This window comes from Melospiza georgiana, chromosome 6 (assembly GCF_028018845.1).
Source record: "Melospiza georgiana isolate bMelGeo1 chromosome 6, bMelGeo1.pri, whole genome shotgun sequence".
In the NCBI taxonomy this organism is placed as follows: domain Eukaryota; kingdom Metazoa; phylum Chordata; class Aves; order Passeriformes; family Passerellidae; genus Melospiza; species Melospiza georgiana.
Window position 1 is genome coordinate 7,962,281 of NC_080435.1, and position 25,660 is coordinate 7,987,940.

At 34.0% G+C, this 25,660-nt stretch overlaps 1 protein-coding gene across 6 annotated transcripts in view; it reads left to right on the plus strand.

Moving 5' to 3' along the window:
- FUT8 (fucosyltransferase 8) overlaps positions 1-25,660 on the plus strand; it is a 101,473-nt gene that overhangs the window by 36,331 nt on the left and 39,482 nt on the right. For 3 of the 6 annotated variants that reach the window (XM_058026795.1, XM_058026793.1, XM_058026794.1), the window contains exons 3-7: positions 5,715-5,809; positions 13,456-13,587; positions 14,914-15,334; positions 23,580-23,695; positions 23,829-23,997. In XM_058026795.1, coding sequence (XP_057882778.1) covers positions 15,132-15,334; positions 23,580-23,695; positions 23,829-23,997 — 488 coding nt within the window. In that variant the 5' untranslated portion in view covers positions 5,715-5,809; positions 13,456-13,587; positions 14,914-15,131. The remainder of the gene's footprint in view (positions 1-5,714; positions 5,810-13,455; positions 13,588-14,913; positions 15,335-23,579; positions 23,696-23,828; positions 23,998-25,660) is intronic. The other 3 variants (XM_058026798.1, XM_058026796.1, XM_058026797.1) reach the window with 3 other exon arrangements.

Below are 25,660 nucleotides of genomic sequence, written 5' to 3' on the forward strand. Positions count from 1 at the left end.
TGTAACCTGCCTTCTGTCTTTTAGAATCTCTGCTAGTCTCCACACAAGAAGGATGTCGGGATCATCTATTTATGGGACCATTTATTTTGTCAAAGTTTTCTTGAGGCCCCCTTGTTTTGGGATCCCAGAGTGCTCAAAGTATTAAAAAAATTTAAAAAAATTAAAAAGTTTGCTGTACTTATGTGTAGATGCAGCACTTTAAGACATGGTTTGGTGGTGGCCTTGGCAGTGCTGGGTTAATGGTTGGACTGCATGATCTTAGAGGTCTTTTCCAACCTAAAAGCTTTTATGATTGTATGAGTCTACTTGTCTGTCTAGAATATTCTGATTTTAGCAAAACTAACTTCAAAAACCAGTGTTTCACTTAAGTTCCTCATTTACCTACCTCTATGTAGATAATCATGTGTATAATGCAGCATGATGGGGTAACCCCTGCCTTCTAATCTACTGCTGCCATTTGTTATAATCTTCATTTGCAGTTTTAAAGTGGGGGAGCAGATTGATTTTCTTGTTCCCTTGTTGCTTTTTGATTTTGTGAGTAACTGAGGGCTAGAGATGTAGATCCTTTATGCCCTCCTTCCTTGTGGAACTGAACTCTAAATGCCACCTGGACTCTCCTTTAAATTCCTAGGAAGTTCCATCCTGAGACTCAATTTGCTAAAGCAGGGTTGCTTGCTTAAAAAAGAATACAAAGATTTATAAACCAAAAGCCTGCTGTCTGTATTTAGGCCTTAGCCAGAATCGAGGAAAAAAGAGTGTGTGTGTGTGTGACACTGGTGGGAGGTAGCTCAGAACCCTGGAGAGCTCTTTTAAATTCTGGTATGGGGAATAATGGACATCCTTGATTTTTTTCTTGTTATTGTTGCTAAAATTAGCCTGAGCTATTCAGGAATGAAGGAAGCTGAAGGGCTGGAAAAAGCCTGCACTGAAAGTAGGAACAAGACCGTAATACCTGCTATAAAAGAGTAGGTGGAAAAAGCCTAACTTGCAAGGTAAGGAATTGTGAGATACTGCTGTAAAGCTGCTAAACATGGGAGCTGCTGGCTCCTATGATAGTCACATCCTTATTGTAATGTGTTCACCACTAAGGAAAATACTGCTTTTCTCACAAATAATGAGTTTATGCACAATTATTTTATGAAGGAAATGCCTTTTTGTGTGCTGTGTAGGAAACAGTAAGAATAGCACAATTTTAGGTTTTTCCTACAAGTGCTTGACTTCCAGATTGATTCAAATGGTGATTTAAAGTCCTGCATTTTGTTAGTTATTATCAGTCTGAAATACTTGAATGGGATTTCACTAGAATTACCTTTGAGAAGATATGCAAATTTAACTTTTAAGTCTTTTGTTTCTGTAAAGTATTAATATTGCTTTAATTACAGACTTTATATGGAAAATTAATTTAAAATCTTATTTTTAGAATGTTTACCTTACAAAAAAAAGTATTCTTTGGTAAAAAACTTCAAGCTTGCTTAATTGCTGTAGAAAAAGTTATATATATCTGGGCACAGAGACTCAACAATCCCATCTTAGATATAAAAGAAAATAGCTCACTCATTAAAGCTGATAGTTGCTAACACTCACCATGGTTTGACAGGAAATTTATGCATTAGGGATAGTTGTTATAAATAAAAATGGGAACTCTGATTAACAGTGTAAAATTAAGTATTAAGTTTAAACGGACATAAAAGGAGCTAAGCAAGAAGTGAATACTTTCAAAGGTGTTTTAAACTCAGCAAGTTTTAAACTCATCTGTCATTTTTCCTTAATAATGTGTCATGCCAATTTTGAGAGGAAAAGGCATTGGCAGCATTATGTGAGGTTTTGACTTGCAGCTTCATAGCTCTGTTATATTCTTAGCCTTACTATTGTACAAAGTGCTTTGAGTTTTTCACTTCCTTCACTTTTAAATAAATGAATAGATCTTAGATCAGTGGTACACTTGAGCTATGGGAATGGTGAGGATCACATGCAGAAAGCAATTAAATTTTGGTGGCATGGGGCACTACAAAAGCTGTAAACCAGTGTAAATTAGCCAGCATGAACCTATATGCTAATACAAGTAAATGGCTTGAATTATCTTGTTAGGTGCCTTTTTTGGGGCTTTTTTGTGTATAAAGTTCTGTATCCCAAGTAAAAGGAAACTGGAGTGCCAAGGGAAATTTTTGCAGGCTAAGATTTGTATATTTTGGCACAGTGGAATTAAAGTTAAGGCAGATACTTTTTTATCATATGGCAATATTACTATTTGCAATCCCCAGTAAAATTTGTCTTGCTCTAATAAAAGTACTGCATAAAACATGGTTCAATTTGAACTAGAAAATGGTAATAAAAAAGCAAGTCTAATTATTTAGTTAATGATCCCATTTGGCATTCTTTCCTTGATGTGGCCCACTCAAAACTGTATTCCAGCATTTCTATCAAATCACCCAAGACCCCAGACCCCAAGAAGAAAGTCTTTTAGCTCAGTTCTGTGACTGTTTTTTTTTTTTTTTTTTTTTTTTTTTTTTTTTTTTTTTCTCCCCAGCATCTGAATACCATATAGCCTTCACTATGCTTTGATTTTGCAAAACCTCCTGGTTGCAAATATCACTTCAGTTTTCTTATGGCTGCCAAGTGTCATGCATTTTTGCATAACTATTACAAACTCAGCAGCTCTCTCATCTGCCTGTTTTTCATCTTGATTTATAAACATCCAGCTGAGTTGTGAACAGACTGATGTTAAGTTTCCTGGTTATTAGATTTTTGCATGTTGCTTTGATGCCAGCCAAAAGAGAAAAGATCTTACCTCTGATCTTGCTTCTGATGTCTGCAGCCATTAAGGAATGACACGGGGAAGTAAGTGGAAAAGAAAGGAAAGTTTAGTGGAGCGCTGCAGCAGAAACAAGAATGGAAAAGTCAAATATTACCTTAAGGTTGTTTTTTTTTCTCCCTCTCTGTTCCTTTCCCAAGACATCCAGATTATTCTGCTGATAGGGCGCTGCACTTTCCGCAAGAAGAGGCGGCTGTACTTTGGTCCCAGATGAGCACTGACACGGGAGGCAAACATTCTGTTAAGTCTGTTAAGAAAGGGATGCACCATTTCTGTTTGTTAACTTTTAAATGACTAATGCAGAGCAGAAAGCCTTGTTCTGTTCAGCTTCTTGATTCAACTACTGTATATTTTTGAATGCATTTTTGGTGCTTTAATTAAAAGGGAATAAGCAATTGGGAATCCTTTACTTAATGAAATCATCATTTCAGTGTCTGTTCCTTTATCTGTTTTGCACTTACTTGCTTAGGAACTACTTTCTCCTACCTCATGAGCCAAATTTATCTAGGTGGAACTCCTAATTCTCAAAGTTCGTTATGTGTTTATTTACAAGTGTAAAAAAAATTCAATATCACAAATTATTTCTTTTTATAACACATAAATTATGTCCTTCTACTTCCATAGTCTGATCTTTTACTTCATTGCTTCCAAAGATTCTCTTCCTGGTTTTTTTTTCTTTTTTTTTTTTTGGAATAAAGCTTCTGCAAGGATTATCAGTAGATTATTAACTTATTACTGTGGAGGAAGATCATGCTTGATGTTAGAGGTTTGAATTTTTATTATTCATCAACAGGGGTTTTATTAGAATAGGGTTCTATGGAGTCACGGTAAGTAAACAAGAGAAAATAAACCTTTACTATCATGCGATTGTCCTGTTCATTTTCTGAGGCAATTTTTATCTTACAATGACATTTCATTAGTTCAGATTAAACAAAGGTAACTTCTCACTTCACTGTGTTTCTGGTTAATGTATTATCCTGGTACTTAAAAAGGACTGTAAAAGTGAAGACTGTTTTATCCATTGCTTATTAAAATGAATCCATATATGTAATTTCCTTGTAGGAGAGCATTGTTTCTGTAATTGACTCTTTTATCATTCTAAAAGAAGAATCACCAATAAGTTTTTGTCTTTTTGACAGAAAATCTTGTATATATTTGTCAAGTACTCTGCTCTTTTTATTTCAAGGTACAATTCCTTCTTTTGTTCAAAATAACATTGATTGAAAAAAAAAGAGAAATTACTGTATCTTTTTTGAAGCTTTCAAATGTAATATGCTACAAGAACTATGAACACTTATATTTAATATTGTATCTAATATGAAGGAGTGCTTATTATTTTCAAACTGTATTTGTTACTGTTGATGTACTGTTGATTCTTTTATCTAGTTTAGAAAAGTAATTACTTCTGATTAGATTCTTAACCCCTGATAAACTCTTTCAAGGTCAGTGTTCTATGTATAGCTTTAGCTTAAAAGTCCCCAAGTGCTGTGGGTATGGACTCCTCAGAGCCACTGCTGTTGTGATAATTGAACCTTTAGGTCTTCATGAGGCACAATTTTGAGGAATATTTGGTCTCTGATACTAAAAGTTCCTAAATTGGTGTTTCGATAGTTTTTTTTTTATCTCTGACCAGAAGCTATGTAGTTGAAGTAGGATTAGTACTTAACTCTATTGTGTTTTTTGTTATTGTGTGTGTGTGCTTTGGGGTTTTTTTCTTCAAGTAGAAATAAATTTAGTAACTACAGGGGCATAGGACCCTGAATTTGCCATAATTTTTATGTGGTTCACCTTAGGCGTTCTCTATGTAATTAGCTCTTCAAAGGAAACCGAATGTTTTTTAATTGAAAAAGTGCTCAGTTTTATTAGAGTAACAGTTGGACAATTACCACTTAAAGTTTTGCAAACTCAGTGAATAGGGAAGAAAGAAGAAAAGGGAAAAAAATGTTTACAAGGTTTTCTCTGCCCACATTATCATTGTGAGTGTACTGTTGCTTCTACTTGCTCACAGTTAATTCAGTGCCTTTAAGCCTTGAATTGCATGAAGAAAGCTTATGTTTCTTTGGCAGATAGCAGGAATTTCCTTGAAATTTTGGAAGTTGTATTCTTTTGCTCTGGAATACCTTTAAAGAGCTGTTCAACTTATTTGTATTTTGTTTTCTCCAAATTTCCAGATCTATGATTTTTCCAGTGATTATTCTAGTGACTTCTAAAATTTTGATTCAAAGAAAATTCTTTCCAAGGTTTCCTTAACATATTCATAATTTTTATAAATGAAAAAAACACATAGATGATAAAAGATATGAGAGAATATATGAATATACTTCTATTAATGTTATTAAAATTACGGTTAAATATTCTGTCTTGGATTTTATTTTTTATTTTTTCCATTTCAAAGTTTTGCCTGATATTTTGAACAGGGAGTAATGCTTAGAGAGGGGTAAACAATTATTTGACAAAACTGCTAAATGACTGAACTGCTTTAATTGATTATGCAGATTTGTATCTCTCATTCAACATGTATAACATCTTTCAGCTGCAAATTTGATGGTATCTGTAAATATTAATGAATCAACTTCAAACATAATTTTGAAGCTGGCAAATATTGACAAGGGAAATTGGGGCCTGGTGAGACTGACTTGTAAAATGTACTCATAAAATCAATACAGAGCCTAAAATATTCTTTGATTTAATTCTTTGGTTGCTAGATCACATTGTATCTTAATCTAGATATAGTTAAAAATGTTCTGAATTGAGTGATTGAATGATCTTTGTGGATAATCTGTGATTAGCTAAATAAGAAAACATTACATTCTTTCTCACTCTTATGATGAAGAGTAAATCAAAAGGAATTTGTTCTTACAGAATGTGAAATTAAAGGGATTTCTTTTTTTCTTTCAAACAGTTACTAATCTCACTGACTGCTGGAATAGTGGAATTACATGTTAACCTCCAACCTCCATGATGCAGTTGTGTTTCCTTCCTTCTGTCACGGACAGGGTAAGCTGTTATTCATATGTGTCACAAAGTTAGGATTTTTTTAAATTTTCTGCTGTTTATGTGACTGATAAAATACGTTGTATGTTTGCATGTTGTGCCTTTTAGAATAGTACTTTTTACACAAAGCTGTTTTTTAAAAAAAAAGCTGTAAAAGTTATTTTATATCACGGAATCACATCATAGCTGGCTTTAGGAAGTTTCTTTGGGGATCTTTTAGCCCAACACCAGTGATCAAGGTAGGGTTGATTGGAGTTCATTGCTTGGGTCTTTGCCCAGCCTCCCAGGATGGAGACTGCACTGACAATTTTTGCTGCACTTTCACCACTGTAACCATGTGACGTGCTAAATACAAAGAATTTAATTCAATGGGACATGTTGAATAGAATAAGTTATCATGGAAACTTTTAATAATGAACTGTTCCTTTGGTCATGAAAAATGAATAACTAGAAATCCTGCAGATTTATTTGTCTAGATATTTTGAATCAATCTTTTCTACTTTCTACTTTTTCAAAAATTTTGCATCAAACGTTTGTACTTTTTATAACCACTCTTTATTTTTTTTTTTTGAGGAATAATTTCCATTCTCATCTGATTGATTTATTGATGTGAAACTTCCTAAGTATGCGGGTTTTGGTTTTGTGGGCTTTGCTTTTGTTTGTTTTATCTTCATTTTATTTTGGTTTTATTTATTTTTTTCTTAATGGTGGATATTTAGACTTGCAAAGGATAAAAATCTAGAAATTACCTGAGTAATTTGTACCATTTTGAACAGCAAGGAGGTAATGCAAAGGAATATAATAAAACAGAAAGTAATATTAGAAATTATTCTGCGTTGAAGCACTTGTTCAGGACTTCAAAGATTATTATTTTTGATAACAACTCAGGTATTTGTGGTAGTTAGGGATCACTGATGGAGGAGGAGGAGGCTTATAGGAAATAATTGCATACATTCCTTAATTACCTTCCTACATGATTCTGATTGAACTTAGACTTGTGAGGGAAATTGCACTTATTATTCTCTCAGCTTCAGTTTTTCCTCTACACACCACCATAAGAACTTGAAAAAAGCCGTAGCCACCTTGGTTTGGTGATCTCTGTTGTGTCTTTTTAGGAAATTTATTGATACTACTCTGCTTGCAAATGAAGCAATTCTTGAACTGTTGATGATCTCTTACTTTGTATTCTACATGTGCTCATCCTGTTGATTTATTTTGCTTGCATCAGTAAATATTGGCTTCCTAAAAGAAGAATAAATTTGTCACAAGATTACTAATTGGACATTGTGAATATTTCTCTATTTATTCCTTTGCCTTTCATTCTGAAGGTGTTTTAATTTCAAATTTTTGCAAAGCTGTTTTCAGGTATAAAATACCTGTTAAATTGAAAATAGTTTCTGTGCTGCTCAGCTGAGCATTTTACATCAAATACACACTATAAGCTCCAAAATAATACCAGAATCTTCCCCTGCATTCCCCTGCTTTGAATATTTTGTCTGTATTATAATATGTATTGTGCTAAAGCTTCTAAATGAATCTTCAGATGACTCATCTCAAGTTGATAATCTTCCTTTTAGACTCGAGGTTTTAATTCCTCAAGTCCTGTTAATTTATCTTCTTCATGATCTCTGTAAGTCTGAAAAATCATCAAGCTCCTACATTCAATGACAGAACCTCTTCAGTGAAATTTCAGGAAGGATAAATCACATTGTATCTTTCTCCAAAGCTTGTTCTGATTGGTTAAGATTTTGTTTTCTAACCAAATGAGTGGGCCTGGAGCTTTGATACAGTTAAGGAAGTCCCTCAGTACCATCTCTTCCTTCTCAAATGTTTAATTTGAGAATGATCTGCAGATTGTATCAGACACATAGATGTATTCATTCATGTACAAATGTAAGGGACTATATGAAGAGAATATCATGCAAATGGCTCAGAGCAATCTCTACAGGTATAAAATTAGACTTTTACACAGAGAAACACTAGTAGACATTGAGTTGTGGATGTACGAGTAAATAGGGAGTGAGTCTGTCTACTTATGGCCTCTGATACATGTGAATAGAAGTTAAGAAAAAAGAAGTAAATTTCTACAATAATTAAGTATATATTTGTAATACTATGAATTTTATGTCCTTTATGTTCCAGAAAAAGAGGAAGTGGATAGTTTTTATGGGGAGAAAGAATCTAAATAAACCAGTGAGCTTGACTAGGAAACTAAATGAACTTAATTTTGGAACTTTTAAAACACAAACATTAGTACATGCTCTGTCAATGGGTTTCTGTTCTCTGGTTGAAGAAAACAATAGATATAATTTGTATGTTAATAAAGGTAATTAAAAAGTTATAGATGAATGAAATGCTTTCCAAATTGTTTCCAGTCACGATTCTAAAAATGTTTGCAACTAAATGGGAAAAGGTCTCTTGGGATTGATATAGATGAATGCTAGAATTAGAAATAATTATCAGTCCTGGCTTGATTATAGTAGTGTGCAAAGCATGGAAAAAAAATTCAAAGAAATTATGGTTAACAAAGTAGAGGTAGATATAAATGGGAAATTAGATAAATGCAGCATAGATTTGTTATCAAATTTTCTTTGATCTATATTATTTTGGGTTTACTTACCCATTGTTTCAATGGGGTCAATTTACCAATGAAACACAGTTGGGGAGATAATGTGTATGTGTCCCTTTCAGCATTTCTTGGCACACAGAAAATTCTATATTGAGTGAGAGAAATTGTGGATGAAAATAGAATCATTTGTAGGAAAAGGAAGTAGCTGAAGGGATGAAGTGACAGGGACTTGTGCTGCAAGGAAGAGTATCAACCTGGAGGAGAGACCCTGTTAGGGCAAATGATTACATGTGTTATTCTTCTGGGATGTTTTCAGTAGTGACAATGTCACAAAAATATAATAATTTATAATGAAATATAGGTCACAAAATAGAGGAGGGTTCTGATGGGATCAGAAAAAATGTACAAGAGTTTTTTTTATGTGGTATACTGCAGTGGTAGAATGGGATAAAGTGTAATAACAAAAAAAAGGATGAAAAATAACAATTTCTGTGTATAAGATAGGAGCTTGTAACTTTGAAGAGAGAGAGATGCAAAAAGGTTTGAATGTATGATGTCCTTTTAAAGTGGTTGCTGACTGCCAGAGCAAAGCAGCCATGAAAAGAGAAATCCTGTTTTGGGACACATCACATGAGGCAGGTCCAAGAGAGAAAAGCAAGTATTTGGTTCATACAAGACACCAGCAATGCCTTGTGTTACATGCAGAATTTTGATTCAATTACTGTGTAAGTCTTCATAAAGAATGCATTGCATACACTGTGAATAATATTTGTAAGGTTTGCTTATTTTTATCAAACACTACAGAAGGATTTACTTGTTACTTTTGTCCTTTGATCCTTAGTTTTATTTTAATATCCTAAAAGGATTATTTCCTTAGGCTCTAATCCTTTGTCAGAGGCTGTGCCATCACATTATTCTTAAATAGGAACTGGAATCAGAAAGTTGGTTTTAATTTTCATTTTTATGAGAGTACAACAGGCTAACATTACTTAGAGTAGAATAATTTCATTAGAAGGTAGTTTTAGTTAGTGAAATCTTAAAAATATGAAATCTTAATATATTTTAAGTTTACTTTTAAGAGAAACTAACAATGTTCTGAGGATTCAGTGTAAGTTGTAAGTCTGCTGTAACCTGCTTTTTGAGTGTCTCACAGTTAATGGTAAGTCATTGTGATGGCTCTTAGAGTGGAATGAACTTCATGTTTTGTACATTGTACAATTTTAGAAGATGTACATACCTTAAATATAGTCCCATATATGTTAGCTAAAGTGATGTGTGTGTTTTACTTTTTGAGTAATTTTCTCCTTTTCAGCTTACATAAGGTACACTTTTTTCCTAGGCCAGTAGGTGGTTGAGCCAAAAGTAGACTTGCTTAGTTTGCTTTGAATTTAATCTAAAAAAACTTGAAACTGTACATTGCCAAGAAAAATCATAATGCTATTCTGGGGCTGTAATTCTGTAGGAAGCAGAAATGCACAAGGAGAAAATACACACTGCATCACTGAATTTACTATTGAAAGCATGTTTGGAATAGTGCATTAAAAATAGTGCATTAAGCTATAGAAGAATTTGAAATTAGGTAGTATTGAGCTATTAAATTTTTAAATTCTTAAGTACCTTTTAAAGCTTTAAAATAACTTGAAGGCTTTGTGGGAGCAAGATGAAGAAAGATAGTATTTTTTGGGGGGTTTTTTGGTTTTTTTTGATTAATAATTTTATTTTGATTAATCATTTTTGCTATAGCAAAATATTTTTGCTATAGCAAAATAACTTCAACATGGGTACACATTATTTCTCATTAAGATATTGGTGCTACGCTTCAGTCACTTTTTTAGTTATCATTTTAATCAAGTCTCTTTAGTATTTCATTTAGTTGTTTTCACTTAGTCATTCAGTGCATTCCATTGCAGCAATGTTTTTTTTTAACCAAATTTTTGCTGTTAATTTGGCAACAAAACTTTTTCACATTCTTACAATCAACTGCGGCTTACACGTGTAGTATGCACAATTTGATTTCCCAATTAAGTCTTGAAACAGACCCTTATTTTAGGTAAATATTCTGTCTCTTCTTCATGGAGTCTAAATGAGTTTGTGGCACTAACCACATTTTCTGTGCTATGCACTTATAGTAAATAAATTTTAACTTGAGTTCCTTTCTCACAATGTTATTTTTCATTCAATTGATGCATTGAACATTATGTATTCCCAATGATTTATGGTAGCCACTACTTACCAGACATAGTTTATTTCATAGCTAATGCTGCAAATTTCGTAGTGACTTTTTATAATAAACCTACAAGATTACATTAAACCTGAAAAATAGCTTACTGTACGTGATGCTTTCAACTCAGCATTTGCTTTTAATGTTATTTCATTCTTATTCTACAAAACTGTTTCCTGATGTTGGTTTGATGTCTTTAGTAGCCGAAGTAACAAATCAATTTATAAGGAGTGAGAGAGAACTTCTACATTTAAAACCTAAAAGCATTCATTTTAATCAGCATCAATGTGCTGCTTATTTCTCATTATGTTGAGAAAATTTTATAGATATCTGCAGCCTTTTCATCTTCTCTCTCAGGGAACCAGGAGACCTTTTAAATTTGTATATGGAAGACTTTGCACTGTTAATGTCGTACCAAACTGCTTTATTTCATGGCAGCTAAAGTTGTGTCTTTACAAGCATACGTTGAGGGATGACTGGAGGTTACCAAGTTCACTGTGGCATCTGCAGCCCCACACTGGTACTGGCATTAGGGCTGGCTTTGATTTGCTGCACTGATGGAAGCTGCTGCTCGTACTGAGCTTTGCCTTGCCTAGCCCCTGAGACTGGGATTTCTGTGGTTGCTAGCTGGGCTCTTATAAATGGGACATGATTTACCAGAGGGACCAGGTGGAAAATCCCTCTTAACTGTGTGTAGTGATGAAATTTGTTAAGAAAATTGGCTTGAAAAATTGCTCTAGAGCTGCTGGGAAGAATAGAGGAACACATTCTTTTTCATTTCATATATCCAGGGTAAGCCTTTTGAAAGAGATAAGAAATTTATTTTATACATTGTTTTAGAGAGTAACATTGTAAGAATGCAGTTGACTGTTCTCAGGATACCCCAGAAAGGAAACAAGAACTAATCTAAAATTGAAGGAAAAATTAACTAATTACCAATATACTATGTAATGTATTTATGCCCTGGAAAATGCAAGTTTATGGGTAAATCTAATCAAATGTAAGACAAGAAATCATGCTAAATCTCAGGGGATAACTAACTACTAAATTAAAATTCATAGCTTTTTCTGGTAAAATAAAATGAACTTAATATTCTTAGATAAAGGACCTTCACTATATAATTCCAACATAAATTTATAACACTAACAACTGCTATTTAGGTATTTTTCTGTCTCCTGCTTAATAAAATACATTTGTTGGTACTGCTCTGCCCCACCTTTTGGGTTTGATGGACTCTTATTTAGATGTTCAGTGTCAGATGGTGGTGATAACCATGTTATGATCCATGACAGGTTTGAATTGCTGCATTTGTGGGCTGCTGCTGTGGGTTTTTTTTCTGACTCAAGGCTCATAGTTCAGTCTTGGCAGTCTTGAACTTAGTTTAGAGTATGAAACCTCATAAACAGCTGTAGAAAATTAAACAAGTATAAATATTGACGTTACCTCTTGACTTTCTGTCAGGCAGATAGCTGTGGCATACGTCTGCATGTGGAGATCTCAGAAACCTGAGACAAGCTATAAAAAATGAACAGTTTTGAAAATGTGATGATTTCTCCTTTGTTTTATGTACAGATCTTGTGTGAACTTTGAAATATGAATCACAGAGTGACAGAATGGTTTGGTTGGAAGGAACCTTAAAGATCATCTAGTTCCAACTGCCCTGTCATGAGCAGGGATGCCACTAGGTCAGGTTTCTCCAAGTTCCATCCAGCCTGGCTTTGAACTCTTCCAGAGAGGGCACATCCAGGGATGCTGCATATCTCATCCCTGGAATGTCAAATACGTTGACATTTTGCATTTCCAGAACAGTATTAAATAAAAGAAATTGTGTGAAAGCCACATTACAGTGCAAAGTTGATAGTGGAGTGCTGTTGGAACTCATGTATAATTAGATACACCATATTTGAGATATAGGCTTTTTAATGTTTTTTTCATAATGTTCTTCCTGTTCATTCAGCCAGTTTAGCATCTGTACTTTATGTTTAACTCTACTGTGGCCTAACTTATGAAAAGAACAATGAAATCTTCAGAGATTGATAGAAATCTGATAAAACCTGTGAGGACTTTGTTGCAGTTAGCCCAATGCTGAACTGATATTTCGTAGAATTACCAATCATAGCTAAAGCCCATTCATAACGGGCCTCAAAGGTCATTTATACACAACTCTGCACACTGATGAACTGATTTTTTTCCCCATTTTTTTTCCTCATTAAACATCTTGATGACCTCCAGATCATTGCTATCAGACTTTTTCACCTCATGTTTCACCTTGTTTTCCAAACATTTATGAATATGTCAAGCTGTACGGAGTCTGCTGTGGGTGCAGAGAGGTTCCTGCTCACTCTTTCCACTAAACTGATAGTCTGGTCTTGCTGTACATCTCTTCCAACAGGGTGGGCACTCACATGAGGATCTTTCTTCTTCCATTCAGCTTAGGTTTTTTTGGAACAATTTGGGAATCTTGTTGAATACCATTTGAAAATTCACATTGATCAAATAAATTATGTAACAATTAGAACTGGTTCTGTCTTGCCTGTGTGTTTATTTACATCTTCCAAGGAACTTTAATAAATTTATGGGGCACAATTTGTCTTTCTAAAAGTAATGTTAGTACTTTTATACTTCGATTACTTTCATCCTTATGTCTGCAGTTTTATTTCATCTTATTATTTCTGCCAGTTTGGCTAACATAAATATGTTATTTTCCTGGTCTGTAATTACAGGGTTCCATGCTGTAGACCTTAGAAATAATTCAGTTTACTTTTTAAATTTTCCATTCCTTTGCTACAAAGTCATTATGAGTAAGTGGTTGCGTGCCTCCGTTAATAATTAAACTATTGTATTCTTTAATTTCTTTAGAACTGTTGGAAAAATACCGTCTGTTCCTGATGACTTGTTATATCAATTTTGTGGATTTTTGATTGTCTGATCTACTAACACTGTTGTTTGAGACAGATCAACGCTGCCTCTGGTAAAGAAGATACCTGATTTGTGAGTCTGCTTAAACTTATATTTTATGAAAAACAGATTGGAAAAAAAGTCAATATTTTGCTTGCAAAGTGCTCTGTAAACAATTCTGTCCCATCTTACTAGTCATTACTGGATTTTTTTTGCCTCTTTTAAACATACACAAACTACCCCTCTTCTCAAGATAACTTGAGAAATTTTTCAGCATTTTCAGTGCTGTTGAAAACACTGAGCATTTTCAAGGTTAGAGTTATTGTATTTGGAAATGTGTGCTCCAGGCATATTTCCGTAACTGGATGAGTTTGGAAGTTATTGCAATTTAGGAAGATTTTGCTCTAGACTTTAAATAAGTGGGAACAGAATAAAATAACTAAATGAAATTAAAAAGAAGTTAAGGTGAAAGAAGGATCAAACAGAAAAGAATAATTTGGGAGAAGGTAGATGTGGATGGTATCTCAGAGGAAATATTGTGGATTTAGAGATTTGAGAATTCAAAAAATGGGTTACTTTGAAAATTGAGTCAGAATGGCATATATGTGCCCTTAAAAAAAGGTAGAAATGTTACATGGCTGAGAAAGAGGAGGAAAGGGGAGAAGTACTTAAAGAAGACTATGGACATGCTGTCAGTTAAAATTTTATCTAGATAGTTGAGGAAATTTGTTCCCTAGTAGAATATTTTGCCAAGTAGAAAATGAGTTGAGGTAATTTTGCATTCTTTTAAATGGCATGGTGGTTTTTTTCATGAGAGAAGGTATTACCTTTGGAGCATTTTTTGCTTTTATTATAATTTTAATAATAACAACTTCTCAAAATATGTTTGATAGTTTTGAAACAGCAGAGAAGTGTTTCTAAAGTCATGTCTGATTTTTAAATACTTGCAAATAACAGAATATACTGTTAAACTGACTATAACTCATTTGTTAGAGTGGCAGTCATGATAAAAATAGAGAAGACAGTTAATAAAAGTGAAAAAAATGAAGATGTATTTGTAATTAAATAAAAGCTATTGGTTGATAGTAAAGGAAAACGTTAAGTTTACCAGAGTGACTTTTAAGCAATTTTAATGTCTGAAATGACACATGAAATGGTAAATATTTCTCTTATAAAAAGCAGCATTTCTTCTGGCCATTTCAAAGCCAGGATTAATTGCATAGTCTTTCATTCGTGAATTCAGCATAATGTTCTCTGCAAAGTTAAAAGCTTTTTTCTTTGTCTCTGTGACAGAAAGTACTAGCATTGTCAATTGTCATTCTTGAATGTTAATGAAAATACATTTAGCTCAATTGCAGTCCACTATATTTTTACATATCAGAATTATAATTTCAGGTTTATTTTCATTTTTTCCTGCAGTATATAAATGAAGAATGACGCAATATTAATGCTTTCTATGTACAGCCTTATAAGAATCTTCTTTAAGGAGTTGCAGTAAGACAAACACTGAAAATAGTTTTTCTCTGGTACAATGTGTTGAAGCAGAAGAGCTGGAATTGTCCACCTTTGCACAAACTAAGGAAATGTTTGCTATTTTGTGAGTTGAAGCAGCTCTGGAGTGAATCGAACTTCTGAAAATGCGGCCATGGACTGGTTCCTGGCGTTGGATTATGCTCATCCTGTTTGCTTGGGGAACTTTGCTGTTCTACATTGGAGGGCACCTGGTACGAGATAGCGAGCACCCGGATCACTCCAGCCGGGAGCTGTCCAAGATCCTCGCTAAGCTGGAACGGTTGAAGCAGCAAAATGAGGACTTGAGGCGCATGGCAGAATCTCTCAGGTAGGATCTCAAAGTAAATAAAACTGCTCAGAAAATGTTGGAAATAAGAAATAGCAGAATTTAAATTGTAAGGGTTGTTTGTGGGAATTTCTGCAAGATTATGTTTCATGTTTAAAAGCATATATTAACGTTTTAATCTGTGCTCTAAGTAGATGAAAATATATTGCAGAACTTCTAAATAAATAATGTACATTTAGTTCTGGTCTAATGTAATCATTACTTAAGAGTCATTTAATGGTGTAGAAGTGTTACTGTCACAATTACAGAGTTCTGTAGGTGATTCACCCCTCAATGCCAACTTCAAACAAGTGCAATTATTATGACAGTGATACAAATTAGAACATCTAGTTCTTTATACTTCTGCATGCAATAATTGGAAGAGCTCATTTTAAAATTGCTGAAAACATTTGTACAGCTTGTTGAAGATAAATGCTGACTTGCTGAAGATGATCTGCAATAGATTGCTGCATTATACAAATCCTTTTATCTAAGTTTTCTTCCTTGCGTTGCCGCTAAACTTGTAGAAACACTTGTAAAAAAGTAGTATCATCTCCTTTTTTACAATTACACTGAAATTTTGAAAATATAAGAGTCATTGAAATATAACCCATGCAAATTACACAGTGGCTGGAAGAGAGTAAATGGTTTTACTGGTGGCAGGGTACTGTTTGCCACTCAAGAAGGAGGCAGTAGAGGCAGGACGTGCTAAGTAGAGGCTAAACTATATTTTAGGCAGTCATGATTTTTCTAAATACCTTTCAATATTTTACTAACCTTTAGTGAAATGTCTATATTCAGATAAATATTACATTTTTGGCCGGCAAGGTTTAAGTGGTAGCTTATGCTGTTGATAATTTCCCATGCTTTATAAAAAGAAAAACCTCAGTTTGCATCTACTTTAAACATGCTACAGTATTTCCACATTCCTTCTCTATGATACCATTAATGGTGTCAGGATGCTGGAATTAGATGCAGAACTGTGTGGACTGCTCTCCGTTCAGCTTTTTTGGAAATATGTTCTTTAGCAATATTTCTGAGACATTTCCTCAGAGCATTTCTATATCATAACCACAGGAGGATCTGAAATTCTGGGATGAGAAAGCCTAAATGACGTTAAATACCAGTTGAACAGTGACTCATGTCCAGGTTCAGTTGTCAGTGCTCTCCAGGAGTGAGCCAGCTTGAGACTGGAAGATCTTCAGGCATAGTTTTTTTCTGGAAGTAATGTGAGATTGCTGAAGTACTGGACTTTGAGGGAAATGATGCATGACAATGTAGGGCCTTTCCATTATTTTTACTGTGCCAAATCCTTGGTACTGTTTACGTAGAAACATCAGAAATAGGTTTTAGAAATATCCTGGTCAACCTGTGTTACTAAAGTATTATAATATAATGTGGTACAGAATTTCATTATTTCATTTATTTGTTTGCCAGACAGAATAAGCTGTGTTGAAAATAGCTGTTAGCTTTAAAACTGTCCCATTTCTAGTTTTGTAGCACCAAGTCTGTTTAAAACAAGGCATTAACCAGCAGTCCATGGATTGAGTATCCGTGCCCTGGAAGAGATCGCTGCTGCTGTGAGCATACAATTATAGGAACAAAACACCTCTTAACTTCAGAAATCCAATTAGACAGAAAAGATTACTTTTGCTCCAGTTTACATCTTAAAGTAAAGATGTAATTTATTTTAGGCTTTATTGATCAAAGACAGAAAGATTGGAACTATGATTTGAATATGATTTAATTGCTAAAATATTTTGTTTTGTACTGAAAACTTTAATTACTGATAGTGTCAGTTAAATCTGAGTGGTAAGACAACACTCTCTACATCAATAGAGCTCATAACAGGCATGAGGTAAAACTTGATTTTGCTGCCCTTTTCCAGTAAGATTTTGTATCTAGAGAAGAAAACAGCACATTAAAATTTTGTGTGGTTAAAACAGAGAATATATTATAGTATGCAACGGGGCTAAGATCATTGCTGAAATTAAGAATATTCCAAATCAGAACTTAAAGTTACCTGTGGAGGAGTTTATACAAAATGAGAGTGCCTACCTGTAAAATTGGAGCAGTAGACAAACATCTGATTAACAATCCTACTTAATGATACTAGTGAAAGTATTTTGGCACTATTAGATAAAACTTTTGCCTGGCAAAAAGTTCCAAGTTAACAGAATTTACCTTAGTGGGCAAAGAAGTTTTGTGAATGTTACAAAATTATCCTGATGAATAGTTGTTCTATTAATAATAGCTAGTTGGGGCAGGCAGGAAGGGGCAGAAGGCAGGTGTGGTTACAAGAATCAGTAGTTTAGTAAGAGTGTAAGTTGTTTTTTAATTTCCATTTTGAAGTTAGAGAAAATTGATATTTCATCTTTAATTGTTAATTAAAATGGTAAAATGCATTTCAGTACATTTCAGTTGCCTGGACTTTCCCATTATAATGATGGTTGAAAACAAGAGCTGGGCTGTGCTTGTTTGCATCTCTTAATGAATGCCAACATGCAATGACAAGAAGTGATCTTTCCACCCTGAGATTTGAATCCTCCTTTGCTGCCAATTTATGTGGCAGCCCCTCATGCCCAAAGACAACAACAAAAAAAACCCCCCAAAAATCTACCCTTTGAAACATACCTTATGTGCATGCACAGCCAACCATTCAAAACTTGACAAAGATCATATCTGTGAAAAGGCTTTATAAAATCATGCTTAACCCTTTTCTCCTCTGTGATACTTAAATAATATCTGATTTTGTAATTTTCTCCTGATTGCTTCTTTTCACACAAGATGTGTAAGGAATAGAATTAGGGTTTTAGGGCAGGGGTAGGTACTTGTTTGGGTTATTCTGGTTCCTATCTGCTGCAACCGTTTGTATGTTTGTTTTCAAAAAATATGTTCTTATGAATTTATGATCTTAAAAATACTTATTTATTACCCATATTGTTTAAGAGTAGTTCATATTTTTGCAAGGATTTTTGGTGAGCATATTTTTTAATACTTATTTTCTAAGATATACCTTTGCAAGAGTGCAAGTTAGAACAGTCACATCTTTTTGTAAATGGCCTGAGATTTAAAGTATTCCTTTAGGAACTGAGTCCACTTTTGTGGTGCAATTCTGATTACTTGAAATTGCATCAGGTACCATATAGTTTTTATGTTGTATTTAAAATGCCTTAGGTGAGAAGTTACTGTACTTTTTCTTTTGCCAATATGATGCTTCGTAAAAGCCTTGCTTGTGGGCTAGAAAAAAGCACAGATGTATGTTAATGTTGCAGAAGATAAATGGAATTAAAGGTATATTGTAGTGTGAGTTTTAAAAATTATGTGCATGAATATTGTGGTATGGTGAGTTTGAAAAATTACCACAGTCTGTATATGATTATAAAAAATATTGTGTGAGCAGATCTGAGTTGATTTTAGAAGCATTCTAGATTTCATTGGTGTAAAATAGCAATAAATCTGAGTTTTTTATAGATTGTTCTTTCACTATTCTGTATCCAGTAGACCTGGAAGAGCCCTTTCAAGGACACTTATTACAGATGTAGTAGGTGTGACTGCAAAACTGGAAATCTTTACTACAATTTTTGTGCTTATTTAAAGGAAACTTGAAAGGGAGTAATAATCAAATCAAAGCATTACATAATGTTGTTTCCTAAAACCAGTAGTTTTACCTAAATGTTTTACTTGCTATTAGGATTATGATATGACTTCCAAAGACTGTCCCTGTTGCATATGGGTGATACAAGGCTTTTAGGAATAGGAGAGCTTAAAATTACAACTTTTGTAATGTCCCATTTTCTTGGATGGAAACTGTGAAGCTGTGTATGCCTTCATCCTTGTCCTAGCCTTTCTTTATTTTTGCAATACATGAATGCTTCGTAATATTCATGTGCTTCTTTATTGCTGGGTGGTAGTCAAATTTTTATATTTTAGGGTATTTTGATGGAAGATAAACCTGGCAGTTTAGGAACCAGTAATTTCAGAGTTCTCCTCAGGGGAATAGAAAATCTTGTTAAATGGATTCATACTCTGTTCATGTTATGAATACATCACATTTGGACTATATTTCCTTCCTAGACTCTTTTAAATATTGCATTTTGTAGAACCTGCAATTCTTCTAATAAATATGATAGCCTGTTTCTTACTCTGAATTAGGAGTGTGTGTTATAAAGCAGAACAGAGGTGGAAAAGGGCAAAATGTCATCAAACACATGAAACCAAACACCTACATATTATTCTTACAGTTCTTAGTGTAGCTTCAGAAAGAAGAGATCAGATTTAATTTTGAAAGAGCACTAGAGTTGCTTTAATGTAGCAGGTGCTGAGGCTGGTAGAGAATCCAAACTCAAGATCAATTAATCATAAACAACTCTATTAAAGTAGTTCTGTCATTTACTCTGTGCAATTTTTTGGGTCCTTTAAACCTGTAGAAAACATTAAAGGGGCTTGGATAGAAGAATGGTTTTGGGTTGATAAAAATTTAAATACTAAAGTACGGTTTCCTACTACATGTATTTAAAATATCTCAAGTTTGAAGCTGAGCTTATTGCACAGTGTGGGAAGAATGACAATAATTGAACTAAATGGTGGCCACCTCTGCTCTTTTTACTGTTTTTTTGTGCAATTCTGAGTTAAGGGAAGCAAGGCATGCAGTGGATATAAATCAGTGCTGATCAGGTCTATGCTGATCTAAATTGATAAGGGATGTTGCTCTTTATTTGCAGATAACATTGACTCTTTCTTTCAGTTTTATTTACTGAGGAGGTTTTATCTAAGGAGGATGAAGTGACAGCCTGTATTCTTTTTGTTTGTGTGTGCTAGTGGTCATGAATAATTGAACGTGATTTTCTTCTTGGGAAGAGAAAAAAGTGAGAGGGGAAAAGGCAATCATAATGTGGCTTTAGGTAGTTACAATCCTAGTTCCTTACAAAGAACTTGGATATAAATGAAAGAATGAGAAAGTATTTGAGTATGAACTAGTGAAATCTTACATTTTTCCTTTTGCTGATAAATTAGTGTAACCTTTTAGACATCTTGGAAATACGAAAAGGTTAGAATGGTTTTTATAATTTATGGATTTTTAAAAACTATTTTTACAATTATTTTACACAGTATGGCAGTTCTTCTAGCTAAATTGAATGTCACTGAATAATTTTTAAGGGGTTCTTTTTGCCTTCAGAGATCCAGACTAGAGATCCATTGCTTTGTCATTGCCCCTTTGTCATTGCACCTGAAGGTGATGAGAAAGTGGCCTCAGTCATATGGATTATGTACACAGAATTATTTTTTTTAAAATCTGGATTGCTGGCAAAGGACAAAGCAGAAACAGTTTATTTCTACAGCATAATCTTTTTGACGTTTAAAGTTATCCAGTACTATCTTTATTTGATGAGTTAATTATGGGAAAGATAATTTATATTTGCTATCAGATGGTAGGAAGCATGCAAACATCACACCTTTTAACTATAGAGAATTGAAATAAGCTTTTTTTATTAGCTTGGTTGACCATTTAAGTGGCTTATAATGATGTTTATTTTGGATTCATAACCTAATTACAGTTTTACCATAGTAATAAGTGAAGGATACTCTGTACTGGATGCTTACTGATGTGTTTTTTATTACTGCTTAGAATCATCCTAGTTTAGATGAATTTACTTTAAACTCACTTCTCATATTTTAAGGAGTAAAATAGTTGTCAGGACTTCGGTAAGAATTCTTTTTCCCATAAGAATTCCTGTTTTTCAACAGGCATTCTAATTCATGAGTATGCATAATTTCTAGGATATTCTGCACTAGAAGTTACCTGCATGGATGCTATGAGACTAGACAAGGATTTTAATTCAAACACTTTTCCCTCAAATGTTATATCCAGCTCAGCTGAAGTACTTGTAGAGGGTAATAACTGCCAAGCTGTGCTGGTTGCAGAGAAGAATCTTTTCTCTAATTTTGAGACTGGATGAAAGTGAGGAAGACAGCAATTCCAAGTCTGATGAGGTAACAGATGTAGAGATACAACTGAAAAAAGAATAAGCTATCTTCGTTTAATCCTAAAATGATGTGATTTTTGGAAGTCTAAGCAACTAGCTTAGAGACCATCCCCCCCTCCCACCTCTTTTATCTAACAGTCTAAGTATAATAAAAATTTTTATTGCAGTGTGCCAAAGTAAGAAGAATGTTAAATGGCAAAATGGTACTTTTCTTTTTAAGATCTTAATTATATCAAATGCTTAACATTACTGTGCTTCTTTCATATCATCCACAACCATCCTTCTGTAGGATTCTCTAATTGCTACTTTACAGACTTTCCTTATGCTAAGAGGATGTGTGCACTGTCTCAAGACTTCTTATGGTAATGATTTTCTATCCTTGCACGCTATTGTTCCTCACAGACTCTACCTTTAGGGTATGTGACTTGTACAGGATAAGCTGTTTCATTTTTTTCTGGCAATTTTGTGGTTAGTTGTTCTTTCACAACTCAAATTGTGGTACCAAGCTGGCAGATCACAAACACATTTCCATCTGGTGGTTTTAAATTAGTGTAAGAATGTAAATGGTTTTCAATATACTTTTTAAAGGCTTGTTTGTATTGTCTTGTACATGGCTATCCAATACTCTATCTCAGTAGGATATAACACCATACATTAGTTTTAGAAACAAATTTACAAATTGATTGTTGAAACAGATTATATTTAGCGAGTGCACATGCTTAAGATTAGGATATTTTACACAGTTCTGACATGCTTGTTCCATCATTGCATGGAAAAGCAGATGTACAAGCAGTTAATGATAATTCCTTTTTGTTTACCATGGTAGTTTTAGAACACAAATATTTTTTTCAGTAATTGAATTATCCCTAGTAGGATCGGGATAGGATAGCTTTAGTGGGAAGCTTTAAGACTGCGGAGTTTTTCTTCTAAATTTCTGTTAGGCTATGTAGCTGCTTCTTCCTCTGCCTCTCCTACTCCCTTCTGAAAAAACATGCTTGAATGCTGTGCTTCATGTGATGCACTTTTCTGATGCTCACATTAGGTATTCTCTTCACCTGTTCCAGGGAAAATGAACTTTTCATCAGTCCCTGAAATTTTATTGGAATTTAGTTATCCAGACCTGAGGGACACTAAAGAAATAACGTCTCAGTAGGATATTTAGAATGCTTTAATTTCTTTTTTACAGGAAAGGTGCTCCCTCAAACCACTGTTTTCTCTATGCCAGAGGCATCCTTTGTCTGTCAAGGACTCTTCCTGTGCATGGTGCTGTGAAACTCTGTGTGTTTTTGTGTAGAGAGTATCTGTTTCTTTTTATGCTCATATTCCTTTATGAAAGAAGAATCATGTTCATATTTTGCAAGAATTCTGTATTCTTTGCAGTTCTAAAGACTTCTCATTGCACATCTTTTTCTTTCTGGGGTCAGCTCTTACATTATAAAATGTGGAATAATTTTTAACCAGAAGGGTAATGTCTCTTGAAATGAAAAGAGTTTTTAATTTCCCTGCATTAAATTTGAGGCAAGAAGATGTTAGCATCTTATTTTTAAACGTTAATCATTTTGCTTTATTAATATATGGATTCAAGTTGAGATGATGAACAAACTTCAGTAATGGCCTCAGGGCTGATTTATGGCCCATAGATTTCAGGATATGTGTTTCCATACTTCTCCTGTGCTCACATATCAGAAATTTAACAGATGGATGTTACAGTTGCTGATGGTTTTTTAGGTGATCTACACTTCAGAATACTAGAGTTGTCATAAAAACATCTTGATAGTGGTACATTTAAGATGATTGGATCTTTTTCTGAGTCCAGGGAATACATGGAAATCATCCTGTGTGGATGTGTAGGAAGACATAACTGGAGCCCTGGTTCTCCTAGAAGATATGGCCAGGGCTCAAGAGCAGAATGGATTTGTTTGTGTGCCAGTCAGGTTAACAGTTAAACTGCCACAAATATTATTTTCACAAGCAGAGCCTTGGATTGTTCTTGTTGGTGAGTGGAAGTCTTGTAAACAACACAGTTTAGAATCAGGACCTTGCAGCTGTGTTGTGCACTGTTTTTCTCCTATGGGATTGGGCTTTTAAAATCTTTATGTTAATATGTTTAATTTCTTCTGGTTTTAAGGAATTCTGATGAAGGATTATCAGTAAAACAGTATGAAATAAAAAGTGAGTGGAGAGCTGAATTGTTAATGCAAATAATTTATCAAATAATTATATTTATAAATCATGCAATTTCTTTGTTTTCTGTATCCTAGGATACCAGATGGTCCCATTGATCAGGGACCAGCTGCAGGAAAGGTACATGCTTTAGAGGAGCAACTTCTAAAGGCCAAAGAACAGATAGAAAACTATAAGAAGCGGACAGGAGATGGTTGGTAGATGATTTTTCTTTTAATTCTAAATCAAGTTTTGATGTTTTGCTATTTCATATCACAGATGTATTGGCTTCTTAACAAATAATTCAGCTACAATAACTGATGCTTTTATGCATTTTTTTTTTAAAGTAGGCGGCCTTGGGAAAGACCATGAAATACTGAGAAGGAGGATTGAAAATGGGGCTAAGGAGCTTTGGTTTTTCCTCCAGAGTGAACTGAAGAAGTTAAAAACTCTAGAAGGAAGCGAACTGCAAACACGCATTGATGAATTTCTGTCTGATTTGGGTCATCAGGAAAGGTACTTTCATTAGTCGGTTCTGACCTTTAATTTAACTGTCATTATATTATTCAAAGATGTGTGGCAATTATAGTTTTCATTGTTGTCAATCATCAGGCCTCCTTATTGTTGGAGTACCTTTTGTATTTTATTAAAATATTCTGCATGAGTTTTGTTTGTGCTGAACAAAATTAATCCAAGAACTGTTAAAAATTCAGTGACATCTGTCTGTAAGCATATTATAACTGTTCCCAACACGATTGCAATGACAGTTTGTGTCTCATCAGTAAACAGTTATACAAAAATAGCTGAATTGACTAAATACACTACTTTAAATCGTTGCCCTGAAAAAAGCTGTGATCTCTATATATGAACATCTGTAATAAAGCAAGAGCCTTTGAAAATAATATAGTAAAGGGAAAAAATCATAAGAATTTTCAATTCCTTAGAAATAATGCAAACACTATTTAAAACATAAAGACAATATGAATTTGGTTATTAATATGGGCAAATAGTATAGTCCATTAAATTTTGTAATTTAATATTCCGCAATTCCAAAATCCATTTTGTCACAGATTGATTGAGTTGAAAGTGAGAAGAGACTATTCAATTATTGAAAGTTATTATTTATATAGAAGACATGATTAAATTTCATCCAATTAGTTCTCTGCCAAGTGCTGTTTTATATATTTGACTGAAATTAAAGTGGTGCTTGGCTGAAGTGGAATTTTCCAAAAGACTTGTGAGGTCTTCACTTGAACAGTGAATTGGCAGAGAAGTGTCACTTCCCTGGGCAGTTTCAATAGTTATCTCCTCTTAGAAATATTTTTTTCCACAGAACTTGTTTCCATCTGGGCTTCTTGAACTTTAGGTCATGGATTCTTATGTACCTTTTAAACTATCTCTGCTAAAAACTGGAGCAAGTAGTCTAATACCAGACTTTCTGTCGTTTGTCATGGTAACAGAATCACTTATGTGCATGTTATTGCTCTATTTGTAAAGCCAGGATGAGGCAGTCACCACAGTGAAACTTTGAATAATGATGTGTGTGTTTGGTGCCAGAAGGTTCTTATCCTTCCAGGATGAGTTCTTTCCCTTAGTCCTTTCCATTGTACGCCAATGATTATTAATTCATTAAGTCTTAATTTTCCACCCTGACACCCTTATGTTCACATGTCACTGTACTTCAGGATGAGGTGAAACCCATTTGAGAGGTGCATAAAATCCTTCGCATGGAGTTATACTGGAAGTTGAGATGAATCTCACTGTGGTACTGAAAGAAGTTTGTATATGATGCTAGCAATCACAACTGCTCTTTTTTTTTCCTCTGAGAATTTTTGTGTTGAATACAAATATTCTTTCAGTTGTCCAGGTGGTTATTAAATATAGAATAATCTGAAGGCTGTTTAGACTTTGTAATAGATCTGTGTAGATATTCCTATCTGGTGAGGTCCTCAAAGAAGGCTTAGGTAATTTAAGCTAAAATCAAACAGCCATAAACTAGTTTTTATTAAACTGAATCTGGACAATCTGTTTGCAGTGTAGAAATTCAAAGGAATTGCATTAGAAAAAAACAGATAAAAAATGTTTCTACGATATTCAGCCTGTGTTCCTGGTGCATTTGCAGTGTTGCCTTCAAGCAGTAGAAATATCTTGTGTTGCAGAATGCACAATTTGGTTCCTC